Genomic DNA, 12232 nt, shown 5'->3' with positions numbered 1-12232 from the left:
TTTTTTCTGTGTACTTAGATTTACCTCTTACTTCTGAAGAGAGCAAAATATAAAAAAAAAAGCGTACCGAGTTAGGCACACTGTCCAGCGTAGCACAAAATTGGAAGGTTACATACACGAAATTGTCTCTCAGTGTTTGCTGCTTGTAACACGCAGCGCGAAAGGTTCATGAACCACATGAATGCATTTCTTATTCAAGTATGTTGTTCAAATCTATGAGTAAAAAATTCAGTCATCAAAACTTGACCACTCTCAGGCAACTAGCAATGGAGCGCCATGAGTTTGAGCGCAAGAAAAAGCGTACCGTGTTGGGGCACCTCCCGTTAACAGTCATTTACTATGTATTATGGAATTTTGAGAAGCACTGAGATGCTACATATATCATTCTTACTAAGCTACAGGGATGGTTACAATGTGACCCTCTAAACCAATGTTAAAACCAATGTTTAAAAACATATTTGCAAGTCATATTTCAGACGAGTTGGACAGAGAGAGATTCCCCACCATGAACAAGCAGCAGTTGACATGGAACCAGTTTGCAAGACAGCCAGGTGACAGACCATCTCTCTTGTCCTTTAAAGACTTATTTTGTACTTAATGATATAATGTTACTTTGCAATTTGCCTGGCAAAAGTTGCCTGCCTTCTTGTAGGGTCAATCATCATTTCAATCCAAAAGTTTGGCCAAAAAAAAAAAAAGTTGCATTCATTATATCCATGTGGTCAGCAAGTTTGAACAAAAGACTAAGACACTGTGTATGGTATGCTGAACAATAGATACTTCATTTTTTGTTCTTTTATTACATATTTTTATTTGACGTTGAAATTTACCTTAGCATCCTACAACACAAGTATTTGTTTTCCAATATTTCTTTTCTATCTAAGACGTGTGTGCTCATTTTACCAAATTGAATTATTTGCTTTGTTCAATTAACAGCATGGTCAAAAACTTTAGTTTTCTTGGATTCGACGAACAGAATATCCATCAAATCAACATGTCCTTATTCAATACTCCAGCCCATGTAGTCCTGGTTGACTTCAGTCCTCCCTTTGGCAGTGAGAGCTGCTGTCAGGTACAGCAGGCACTCCAGGACATCCTGGCTCTGGCAGCAAACATCACAGGACCTCCCAGGGTCCCCTTCTTTGGCCTGTTTGCCATTGGAACATATCCAGAGGTGAGCGTTAAGTCATTTGGGTCTCATCTGATCTTTGCAATCCTCCTATGCAGTGTCTCCAACGGCGCTAGCTAACCACCTGTTGTAGAACAGGCGGTTACAGGCGGTTAGCTAGCACTGTTGGACGCACTGCGTAGGAGGATGACCTTTGCTCGTTATTATCTCTCTATAAGTTGATTTTCATTAAAAGTCCAGAATTGTTGTGTCTGAAACTTTTTCTGGAAATTTGTTTTATGGACTTTGTCCTTGCTAACTTTCAAAGTTACATCAGCCCAATATACAAGATCTAACACAGTCACAGCATATTCCTTGAATGACAGTCTATGCCACATAAGTCACTATAATTGCAGCATTCAGGATAAGCTGACTATAAATTCATTAGACTAATAGTATAATTGCAAAGTCCTTTTTCTGTGGTGCACATCAGTCTAGCTTCCTCTGAATTCAGCTGCCAGCCTGGACAGTGTGCATGCTCAATGTTAGGCTAATATTTAATTTCTTGGATCTCATAACTTTTGTAGGAAATTGACACAACAAGTGGGTGGAATGAATTCAGAGAAAATGATGCATCATAATAAAAAAAATCAAGAAAAAAAATCATCATGGCCTAATGCTTTTTCATCTACATATTGTATCAGATATAGTATCTGATACAATATGTAGATAAAAAACCATCATTGGTCTGATATAGTGGTCTGAAGCAGATTTTAGATGTACAAGTTCTCAGGGAAGTTTTTTTGGTACAGTGGATGTTATTGCTAGAAAATTCTTGGAACTGTACTGTAGTGGATTACCTTTCTGCTTAACGATATGAACTAAGCATTACCAAGAATGTTATATATTCTATATAACGTCCATGGCATGACACTATTTTTTTTCAAAAGGCTGTTATTGCTGGAAATTCTTGGAACTGTACTGTAGTGGATTACCTTTCTGCGTAACGATATGAACTAAGCATTACCAAGAATGTTATATATTCTATATAACGTCCATGGCATGACACTATTTTTTTTCAAAAGACTGTTATTAATTGCTGGAAATTCTTGGAACTGGGCTGTAGTGGATTACCTTTCTGCGTAACAATATGAACTAAGCATTATGTTATGTATTCTATATTGTCATATCACTATTTTTTTTCAAAAGTCAATTCTTGCTTCTTTCAGAAGCCTTGTTGATGCTCATTACTTTTACTGTATCAGTAATAGTATTTAGAGATTGAAGCCTGTTACAGTCATGAATGCTCTTGATCCACTTACATGAGCTGAGTACCCAAGTCTTCAGAAACTTGGCAGGTTCTCTTGAATTCTTATAGGAATTCTCTGGCAGTGCTCCTTGAAAAGGCATCTCATCTCATCCATCCTTGAGTCTAACTTTTTTTTACTTTTATGGTACTTCAGAAGAGCAGACAAGTATTACTAGTAGTTTTCTATACCCTTCTTGGCTGTCTGTTCTTCTTAATGTGACAAACCTTTACTTAGTTAGTAACTTAGTGACTCTATTGTCCATTCTCTGATATGGTTCTGAAAGCAATTTGAACTCCTTTAGTCTGCCTTGCTTTTGAAACACAAACCTTTAGATCCCACTTCACCATGAATGGTTAATAAAATTCAAATTTTTGAGCTTGATCACTTACTAAGATTTGCTTTCGTGTAGTGACTGTTGATTATTAGATCAATTACTGCAAAAGACTATAATGCAATTAAATTTTCTAAAAAAAAGTATGCAAAGTTGGCCAACTTAGCTTGAATATCTATCGTTGCCCTTACAGTCCATTTGGGAAGATAGCATAGAATTACTGACTGCCAATTGGTGGTAGAACATGTGCTGGATTACCAAGTTGGAAGGCATTTCTTCCACTTTTAGCTTAGAGCATTATCCCTTCCTGATAGTGTTGTACCAAAGTACTGAGATATTCAAATCACACTCAATGAGACCCTATTTTTTTTCATAATCGCTCCCTGGATAGGCACTTCTTCCATTGCAAGCTGTGCGAGGAAACCTCTCCAAGATACACACAGCCCTTCAGGAGCTCCTGAGCTTCCAGAGGGAGGGGCTTGTAGGAGGGAAGACTGCTGGGTGTCTGGGGCAGGGGCTACAAGATGCCATGGCTCAGTTCAAAAGGCAGCAACACCTGTACAAACAGGTTAAATAATAACTTCAAATTTCTAACTTAAATCTTGTACCATGTTACAACAGAGGAAAGATATGATAGTCACACCTTGTAGTTATTTAATTTGTGTCTATTCATATCTTGCAGTGGAATATCATTGTGACAGTCACTATTGAGTATGCTACAATAATTTTGTACATGTAAGCTAGGGCTCCCTTGGAAATCAGTTACTATGTTAACTCTTAACAGTTGTTAGGATGTGATTCTCTGATAGTACTCTGTATATTAGGGCACAAGTAACAGTAGATAATCTTAAATCTTTACAATTACATTTATGCACTTGGAATGATTAAGACTTTTAGAATTGCCCTGTATGAATAGACAATCCCTTGTATCTTTTGCTTTCAACTTATGCAGCTTGAGTTGATGGTGGTAACCTGTCGTCCCAGCAACATTGTGAACAAGGAAGTGGAGAGGGCATGCTCTGTTCTGGACATGGATGTATTGAAGGTATGTTGGATTAGTCTTACTCCGTTAAAACTTACAAGGTACTTTTGTTGTGTTTATCTGTAAAGTGGTAAGCTATTATAATAGCTAGTGGTTGAAAATGGCTTAGAAAACTGTACCGCATTGAACGAGCCAGTGGCTAATATCTTCCATGCCACCATGAAATAACAGATGTAAGGCAACAGAGGTCATGGTAGACCTACATGTAGCTATAGGATATCTTGGTTGGAGTACATCAATAAGGGTATCCATGTGTGCGGCCTAACTAGCATGAACCTTCTGGATGGAGCCAATTGGAAGCGTGATTATGAAGATTAGCCAGCTGCTACCCACCCCTGGGTCAGGGATGCCAGCAGCAGTATAATCAAATGCTGGATACTACTGCATTCCAATTTGATTATTATTTGGGGAGGGTCCAATGTATAATTGGACCCTCTCGGACCCTCTGCTTGACATGTGCAGCATGAAATCAATGGCACTCTAAATGCTACTAAATGCACAATTTCTTTTTGAGTTTGTTCCTTAAAGTTTGTATCTCTTTGCAGAAGGTACAGGTGGTGTGCATGAGCCAGCCGGAGGATCTGGGAGCCTCGGACCTCTACATGTTAGATGACAGTCCTGGTAGCACTGCAGCTACTGAAAGTTAGACTCTTCTAGCAGCATATACTGAGAAAAACATTTGTTTGACCTCACATTCAAATTTTGGGTCTTAAAAAGTAAGTGCAGTAGTGTTACATATATTCATTAAGTGTATTCCATGTGGATGAATCATTGTGATTTTTATGTTTCAAATGATTTGTTGTGGTATCTGCAATATACACAGGTGAAGGTGGACTAAACTGTGGAATGGTGGATGTGGTGCATCTAGACAATGGTGGGCTTTAGGTGTTTGTTACAAGTTCAGGAATAATTATGTAGACTTCCGAAATAACTTCATCAGGTTGGGTGAACTTATAATTAGGATCTTGGCGATTTCTTTTACATAACCAGACTGTTTCTTACCTGCTGACGTTTCCATGTCTGTCAGACATCTTCCTCAAAATGTTTGGGATAGCGTTCTTGTCACAAAAGCGCCATCTACATTGACTACATATAGCAGTGAGAAGCAGAACTCCAGTTAGAAGTTCTGAGGAAAGTGACATCAAAAGATGAGCAGGTAAGAAACAGTCTGGTTGTGTAAAATAGATCTCCAATATCCTAATCATGTAGACTACCTCATGAACATATAATGATTGAACACATTTTGACTGTGGAATAAGTAGAAAATAAAAATTTGTATGAAATATTGATTTGTTTTGAGCAATCAAACTTTGAGTGTACTAAATCACAAATACATGTACACTGTGAGTATGGTTTGTTTTTTGATGGGTCTGAGTTATGTTTCCAGCTAAGTGTGCTACAGTACATGTTAACTTGATTCATTTTACCAAGGAAAAGATGATGATTTTGTTGCCTATGTTAAATGATTGTACAGATGGAGTGAGCCTGCATCAGTTCTTGAAAGGCTGGCTGGTGGACAGTGGTACAGACAGGGAACATCTCCACATCACACTTCCAGGTATGGCAGGTCAGTCAGAGAAAACACACTTTTTCAAAGTATACGAGTCATACACTTGTATGTCGATGACGTTTTTCATCCAGATAATAAGTAAGATTTACATTGATGCAAAAGCTACTCATGACAAGCAACTAGATAGCTGATTGTCAGAATTTTCAGAATTACCAGTAGTGTCCACTATCTTTTGCCACTGGTGAGAAAGGATCATAGTTGGCTGTTGGTCAAAATAAGCAGTTAACTTAAACCTATACAAACATAATATACCTATAAGGCATTCCATATCAGCTAATACTTAATGCAGTACTATTTTCTATGTTTGACTGATATGGGCAGGGCTAAGGAATTTGTAGGTAGCTATAGCACTGCAGTGTCATTTTCAAAAGACAGTTTAACTGTACTGAAATGACTGTTTACAACACCTGTAGGCCTTGGAGCCCTGACCTTGAAGTGTGACCTGAGTGAGAGGATCCTGGACCCCACCCACCTGCTGCAGCCGCTCAATTTTGTATGTATTTATTTATTTCAAATATGACAATATATTACACTGACTCTGATATTAGAGAGTCAACAGATAGGGGCAGACAAGTATACATAGGTATAACATTGAATGTAAACTACAAGAAAAAAGTAACTGTTATTATATGGGGTAATCATGACAATGGTCAATATTACATTACCTTAGATGGTTTCTGAAATTCATTATTTATTGCATTTGTATAATTTAAATCTGTACATTACAGTGTTTACCTCCAAACATTAACTAAGTATGAATGAAGATAAAATAGCAATCTTTTAAAGGAAACAGCTGTAAGAAAAGGTGATTGTATAAAAATCTGATGATGAAATGCGATCATGGATTTTGTAGTGAAAACAATCTACAACTGAGTTACTATGTAACATATTCATCTATCATTGTACACAAAGTAACATTTACATCATTTGTGTGTGAGTGTATTAACGAAGATGGGAAACACCAATTGCATGCCTGCCTACCTGCCTAAGTGCTTAGGCCAGGGATTGGCCCCTTGCTCCTCTCCGTCAGTACTCTCCAAGCCAAACGTTCCTTAAAAATTGTTTCAGCACACTTGAGACTGAGTCTGGTGTCTTTTGTAATTTGATCCTTCCAGCGCTTGGAGGTCTACCCGTGGCCTTGGCTGTATGGACTAATGTGTTTGGTGGTCTCTTAATATATAATACCACATGTCAGAAACACCTTAGTCTTCTAAACCTGATGGCATCGACCATGGAGTGTTCTATTCCAAGTCTAGCTCAGATTTCATCACTTGGTATATGATCACCGAATGTAATACTGAGAATCGTCCTTAGGCATCTCAATTCAAAGTCTAACTGTTGGAGAATCTCATCTGACTTTTTCAGAGTCCATGTTTCTATTGCATGCATACAACACAAATGCCTCACACCCTAATTGTTTCATCCCTAAGGCCTTGGCACCAGACATGAAGGGCCCCTCCTCTACTGCCCAGAGCAGGACCACAGGTTCAGCTGCACCTGTGTACAAACTTACTGCTGTCAAACTGGTCAACGCTGCCAACATTTGTGAATCTGTGGTGAGAGAAATGCTTTTCTATCTGTTAGTAGTGTATAGCTAGCCCTTATTGCTTTTAGTAAGTAGGATGTTCAAAGCTTTATTTTATACATCTATTTTGTAGTATGTGTAATAGTTGCTTTGCATTGTGTATGGTTTTATTTACTAGAAAATGTGCAAGTACATTACACAGACTCTCAGGCAACATTGCTGATATTGCAGTCTACAAGTGGGAACATAAAAATGCACTTGAATAGTATGATTCAATTGCCGCGCAATAAAATTCTTCTCATGAAATCTTTTTCGGCAAGGTATATGCATTTTGCCAGCTAACAGCTCAGAATGTGTGTTGATGAAGGTCAGACATCCAAGTGATAAGATACGTGACAGGGAATGCTACCTGAAATATCTGACTGTTGCAGAATCATATTCAGTTGGTTGAGTAGCTGCTATGGTGTAGCTCAGATGTACTTCCTATGATGTATATCTGAGACATGCAGTTTGGTTCAATGTCAGTAGGGGTCCTAGCAACCTTTGCTGACTTTCCAGTGTGTGTTTTTGCCCGTGAATTTCTTTGATGTTATTCATCCATCATTCATCATTGATAATCATCCATAGTAAAAAGTACTCCTAGAACTTTTAATGATCAACTACTGTGTCTTCTTCTATTTGCACCCAACTATAGGTCTATGGGATGGTAAGTTATTTTCCTTCTTATTAAAGTCAGACTAGACTTACATTGTACTGTAATACAATAGAGAACTTCCTTCTGTGGTAGCTTTGCTTTTTATGTGTTGATGGGATAAAGAAGCAGTTACTTTTTCCAAATTCCTTATGCCCTTAAGATGGCATACCTCTTAGGAGGTTTTCATCACATATTGACCATACCTTCAATGTATGTAAATGTTATACAAACTCATCTCAAGCTATCTTTTCAAATTATCACTACAAGATGAAGAAACCAAACCTGTGCATTTAAGTAAGGGTAGTTTCATAACTCATGACATGTTTTAGACAACTATGAGGGGTCCTCTCAATGTCACCAGTGTTCTTTGCTGTAATTTTTTAATTTTTATGCCAGTGTGCTAAGTCCAATAGAGCACGAATATACAAGAAAGGCTATCATCATAAATTATTGTACTGTTGATAGGAATCGTTCATTTTGTAGTGCAAGAAGATCCACCCAGTTTACATGTGCACCAGGTCCTGGATTTTCTACTATTTCACAGCCGCTGGTAGTTACAGCCACCTCCTGCTGGAAGCTGGACTGGGAAGAGCTGGAGTCTAACCAGACAAACTTCCACGCTCTCTGCCACATGCTGCAGGAAAAGGTCAGGGAATGGGCAAACTGCCATGCTTACAGGATATTCTTAGTTTTATTTGTCCTTGGTACTGAATATGCCTTCCAATTGAAAAATTTGTGTGCGTGCATATATATGTGTGTATGCATGCATACACACAAACACTGTGTGTGAATGCATTATGTCTGTGTGTCTGTGTGTGCACATCTATATGCCTGTGAGAATGTGTGTCTGTGTGTTAGTATGTGTGTGTATGCATGTGTTTACACTATAGTTTCTATATGCTCTCCCATAAGGTGACAAAGTTTGCTTTTCCTGACTGCCTTATTTTTGACACCTGAAGGAAAAGGTTGATGGGCTTACTGCCATGCCTACAGGATGTCCTAATTTAGTGCCAGTCTGCGTCAATTTAGTCTGTCCTTGGTGCTGAATATGCCCTCCAATTGAAAACAAAGCTTTTAAATTAATAGGCTTTTATTTTTACTCCGCTGCTAATGGTGTAAATTACTGCTTTGTGAGTGTGTTTGTGTGTGTGTGTGTGTGTGTGTGTGTGTGTGAGTGTATCACTGTGTGTATGTGTGTTGGAGAGTGTGTGTGTGAGTGAGTGAGTGTGTATGTGTGTGTGTGTGAGTGATTAAGTGTGTGTGTGTGTGTGTGTGTGTGTGTGTGTGTGTGTGTGTGAGTGTGTGTGTGTGTGTGTGAGTGTTTGTGTTTGTGACTGTGTGTATGTGCTTGAACTGAAGGCTGAAGTTTCTGTATGTTCTGCCAGAGGGCACTTTCCACTAAGGGGGTTAAGTCCATGGGTACCAGGCATTACTTTCAACCTTACATTATTGTAAAAATGCATTTTCCCATAGGAAAAACATGTCACTTTACTAGCTGGACATAGAGTAAAGTGAACTGAAATCCCTTAAACTCTGTACACCCACAACAGGGTCTGGCAATCTTGGCCACAAGAGATCCTCCCCCAGGTCAGAACCAGCAGAAATCTCCCCGTCCCTCCCCCAGAGCCCACTTCCTGCTCCTCCCCTCCCAGTCCACCTCTCTGCTGATCAAGGCTGTGGCTGTGGCTGAGCTGCTGCTGCCCTGTGACTTCATCTTTTTTTTAAGTGCAACAAAACACAACTTTATTACATTAGTGAAAACGTATTTTCCTTACATACACAGATACAGGGCAAACATGTCTCTTTACAAGCTGGACATATTTAGAGTAAAGTGAACTGAAATCCCTTAAACTCTGTACACCCACTACAGGGCCTGGCAATCTTGGCCACAAGAGATCCTTCCCCAGGCCAGAATCAGAACCAGCAGAAATCTCCCCGCCTCTCTCCCAGAGCCCACTTTCTGCTCCTGCCCTCCCAGTCAACCTCTCTGCTGATCAAAGCAGTGGCTGTGGGGGAGCTGCTGCTGCCCTGTGACTTCATCTCACCCTCCGAGGCACCTGCACAGGAGGCCATGGACATTGTGGAGAGCGCCATGGCTCAGGTAAGGGATATTCTTAAGTTTTGGTACGTGACCCAAATGATCCGGTCCAAACTCAAGCACAGGGTGACATACAACCACTAGGCTGTTTCTGTATCTACAGGACTGGAAATTGTGTGGCTTTGGGCAGCTGGCCGCTATATACTATAGATCAATGGGAAAAATCCAAGCGGCTGACAAAAAGTGACCACAATGGCCGCTTAAAGGCAAAGGTGGCCGCTAATACAGGTTTGACTGTACTAGCAACTGAAACCCTCAGTGCTTCAAGCTATTCTTATGCAATTCCATGTAAGACGAATCTGCATTTTGCACACAAAAAACAACAGCTGAACTAAAGCAGGGCTTAAGATCCTTTTTTTCTGTATACCTGCACTCATTACAGAGTTACATAGCTCAAGTGATGACATCTAGTGATAAATGTGGCTTGATCCATTTACTTGTATTTGATTATTGTGCAAAAGATATTTTGTGAAATGATCTTGTGATGCTGTTTTAGATAAAGCCTTTTTTGGCTTCTACCTCTCTCCCGCACGGTTTTTAACTATCATTTATCTTTACTGTATGCATGCCCTTTTTTATGTGCAAATAAATAAAATCAATCAAATTAAATTAAATCAAAATGTATGCGGTATTTTTTAAATGCATAATGCTATAATTACATACGTCTTGAATCTTACATGTGCTGAAGTGTTATTCCATTTATGATCCTATTGTATCTGTGTCAGTTGATGTGTATAATTTACATAACATTTAAAGTTCAAAATTCCAGTTGTCTATGTAAGATTTATACCAAAGCAACATGTAAGCCCTCTGGTTTATAAGCTTGAGGTGGAGGAAATGTTGAACCCCCTCCTGGTGAAGTCAGGCCTGTACAGCTGTCTGACTCCGCACGTCAGGCAGACTACTGCTACTCCTGGGCAGCAGGGGAAGCGCAGGTTTCAGTACACAGCAACATCACAGGTATGGCGTTTTAAAATGATTTTAATAGCAGTAATTGAGTGCCCTTTAATAACTTTGACCCTATCTGAACTGCAACAATGCAATACACGTGGAGCATGATGTGATTGCTGTTATCATGTTTCTTCTTCTGCCAAACTCGTGTATGCTTGAGACAAGGCATAATTATGCTTTTACAGTTACTGTAGTCAATAGTGCAATGCAGCTTTGCTATGCTTGCTTTTCATAGCCATGCATGCCAGGTCACCCCTACACTTCTCAATAAGTGTGTAAAATTGACCATATTTTATGTGCTGAGGTTTGACTTATATCAGATCCGTCATACATGGGGCCACCGGCTTTAAGTCCCGTTTTGAAAGGAAATGCAACTCTTTTCCAGAAAACCTTTTCAGTGTCCATGCACTTGTGACGCAGTACACATTGATTACAGTTGTCTTAATCTGCAGGAAACCCCAAGCTATGTTTATGAACAGTTGATACATGATCCTGTGTAGCTTGACGTAAGCTTTGAAAAGTGTTATTTGGGATAACAGGAATTCAGTGTAAGACAGAATAGAGAATTAGTCATAGGCCTGAAGACTACTTTCCTTTCACATTATTCTCAGGTTCCTCAAAGTGCAGTGCCTGTAGGTTCTAGACATGCCCCTCAGCAGACGAGGGTAGCGCAGACGAACCAAGCAGCTACTAGCACCAGTCAGAGGGGTGCACCATTCAAGCGGCCTGAGAACAATCAAAGGGGGCGGTTCTGTCCTCCAAAGGCAAAGAAGAGCAGAGTGTTTGATCAAGATGACATGTTTCCAGACTTCACCCCTGACTTTTGAAGCTAACTGACTGTGTATTCACTTAGCATAGAAGCTATTTGCAATGGTTTGTTACTTTTCATTTGTTTGTCACTTGTAAGTTAGGACGAAAAGGACTATGATGAAGACTTAAGTTTAAGATATGTAAGATGAAAATGTATTTGCTTGCCATGTTTCTTCAATTTTATCAAACTTAGTGTAAAGTATTATGTATAAAATGAGATATGGATTTATTACACATCTTAACTTGCAAGACATGCAGGATTTTGTTACTCTAGCCTGTCCTGTGTGAACATTTAAGGAAATGTTATATCAAATTTAAATGTTCTTGTAGTAAGTAGGCAATACAGAGCCTGCTTTTTGTCTGAAATACTGCCTGTTCTTCGGGTTTCTGTTTACTGTAGTACCTCATTCATTAAAAGAGAATCCTGTGAAATCTTAAGAGCCCAAGTACATTTTTCTGCTTTGCTTCATTAGTTGGCATTACAGAATACAGTTACTGTACTGTAGAGTTCAAGTTACTTTTAGATCACAAAGTTGGTTGAGGAGTTGAATTCATGAAAGACTTACGGTTTTGTGAATCTTTGCCACACTGTTCATACTGTAAGTTGTGATACTTTCAGGGTGATTTTTTTGTGATCTCTTTCACAATTCATGGCACTGTAAATATGTCTCCCTTATGTCTACACATTTTGCCTCCTACTGCGAAGTAAAACGACAGCACAGCTAAATGGTTCTACAGTATTTTACTGGCTGTACGAGGGGCGGTCAATAAGTATTGCCCCTGACCCACTTCC

The 12232-nt window shown here is 39.3% G+C and overlaps 1 protein-coding gene across 1 annotated transcript; it reads left to right on the top strand.

Moving 5' to 3' along the window:
- The first annotated feature begins 358 nt into the window (after positions 1-358).
- LOC118413126 (meiosis 1 arrest protein-like) lies at positions 359-12174 on the top strand. Its single transcript, XM_035816304.1, has 15 exons — positions 359-551; positions 1017-1174; positions 3141-3317; positions 3702-3794; positions 4337-4433; positions 4615-4665; positions 5266-5358; positions 5775-5854; positions 6792-6917; positions 7581-7592; positions 8125-8226; positions 9131-9307; positions 9451-9681; positions 10501-10638; positions 11241-12174. Exons 1-15 carry the CDS (start codon positions 431-433, stop codon positions 11454-11456), a joined length of 1872 nt encoding a protein of 623 aa, XP_035672197.1. The 5' UTR covers positions 359-430; the 3' UTR covers positions 11457-12174.
- Positions 12175-12232: the final 58 nt, after the last annotated feature.

The sequence above is a fragment of the Branchiostoma floridae genome, chromosome 4 (genome assembly GCF_000003815.2).
Source record: "Branchiostoma floridae strain S238N-H82 chromosome 4, Bfl_VNyyK, whole genome shotgun sequence".
Lineage (NCBI taxonomy): Eukaryota > Metazoa > Chordata > Leptocardii > Amphioxiformes > Branchiostomatidae > Branchiostoma > Branchiostoma floridae.
Note: the sequence above shows the minus strand (reverse complement) of the source record. Positions and strands in the feature narration are given on the sequence as shown.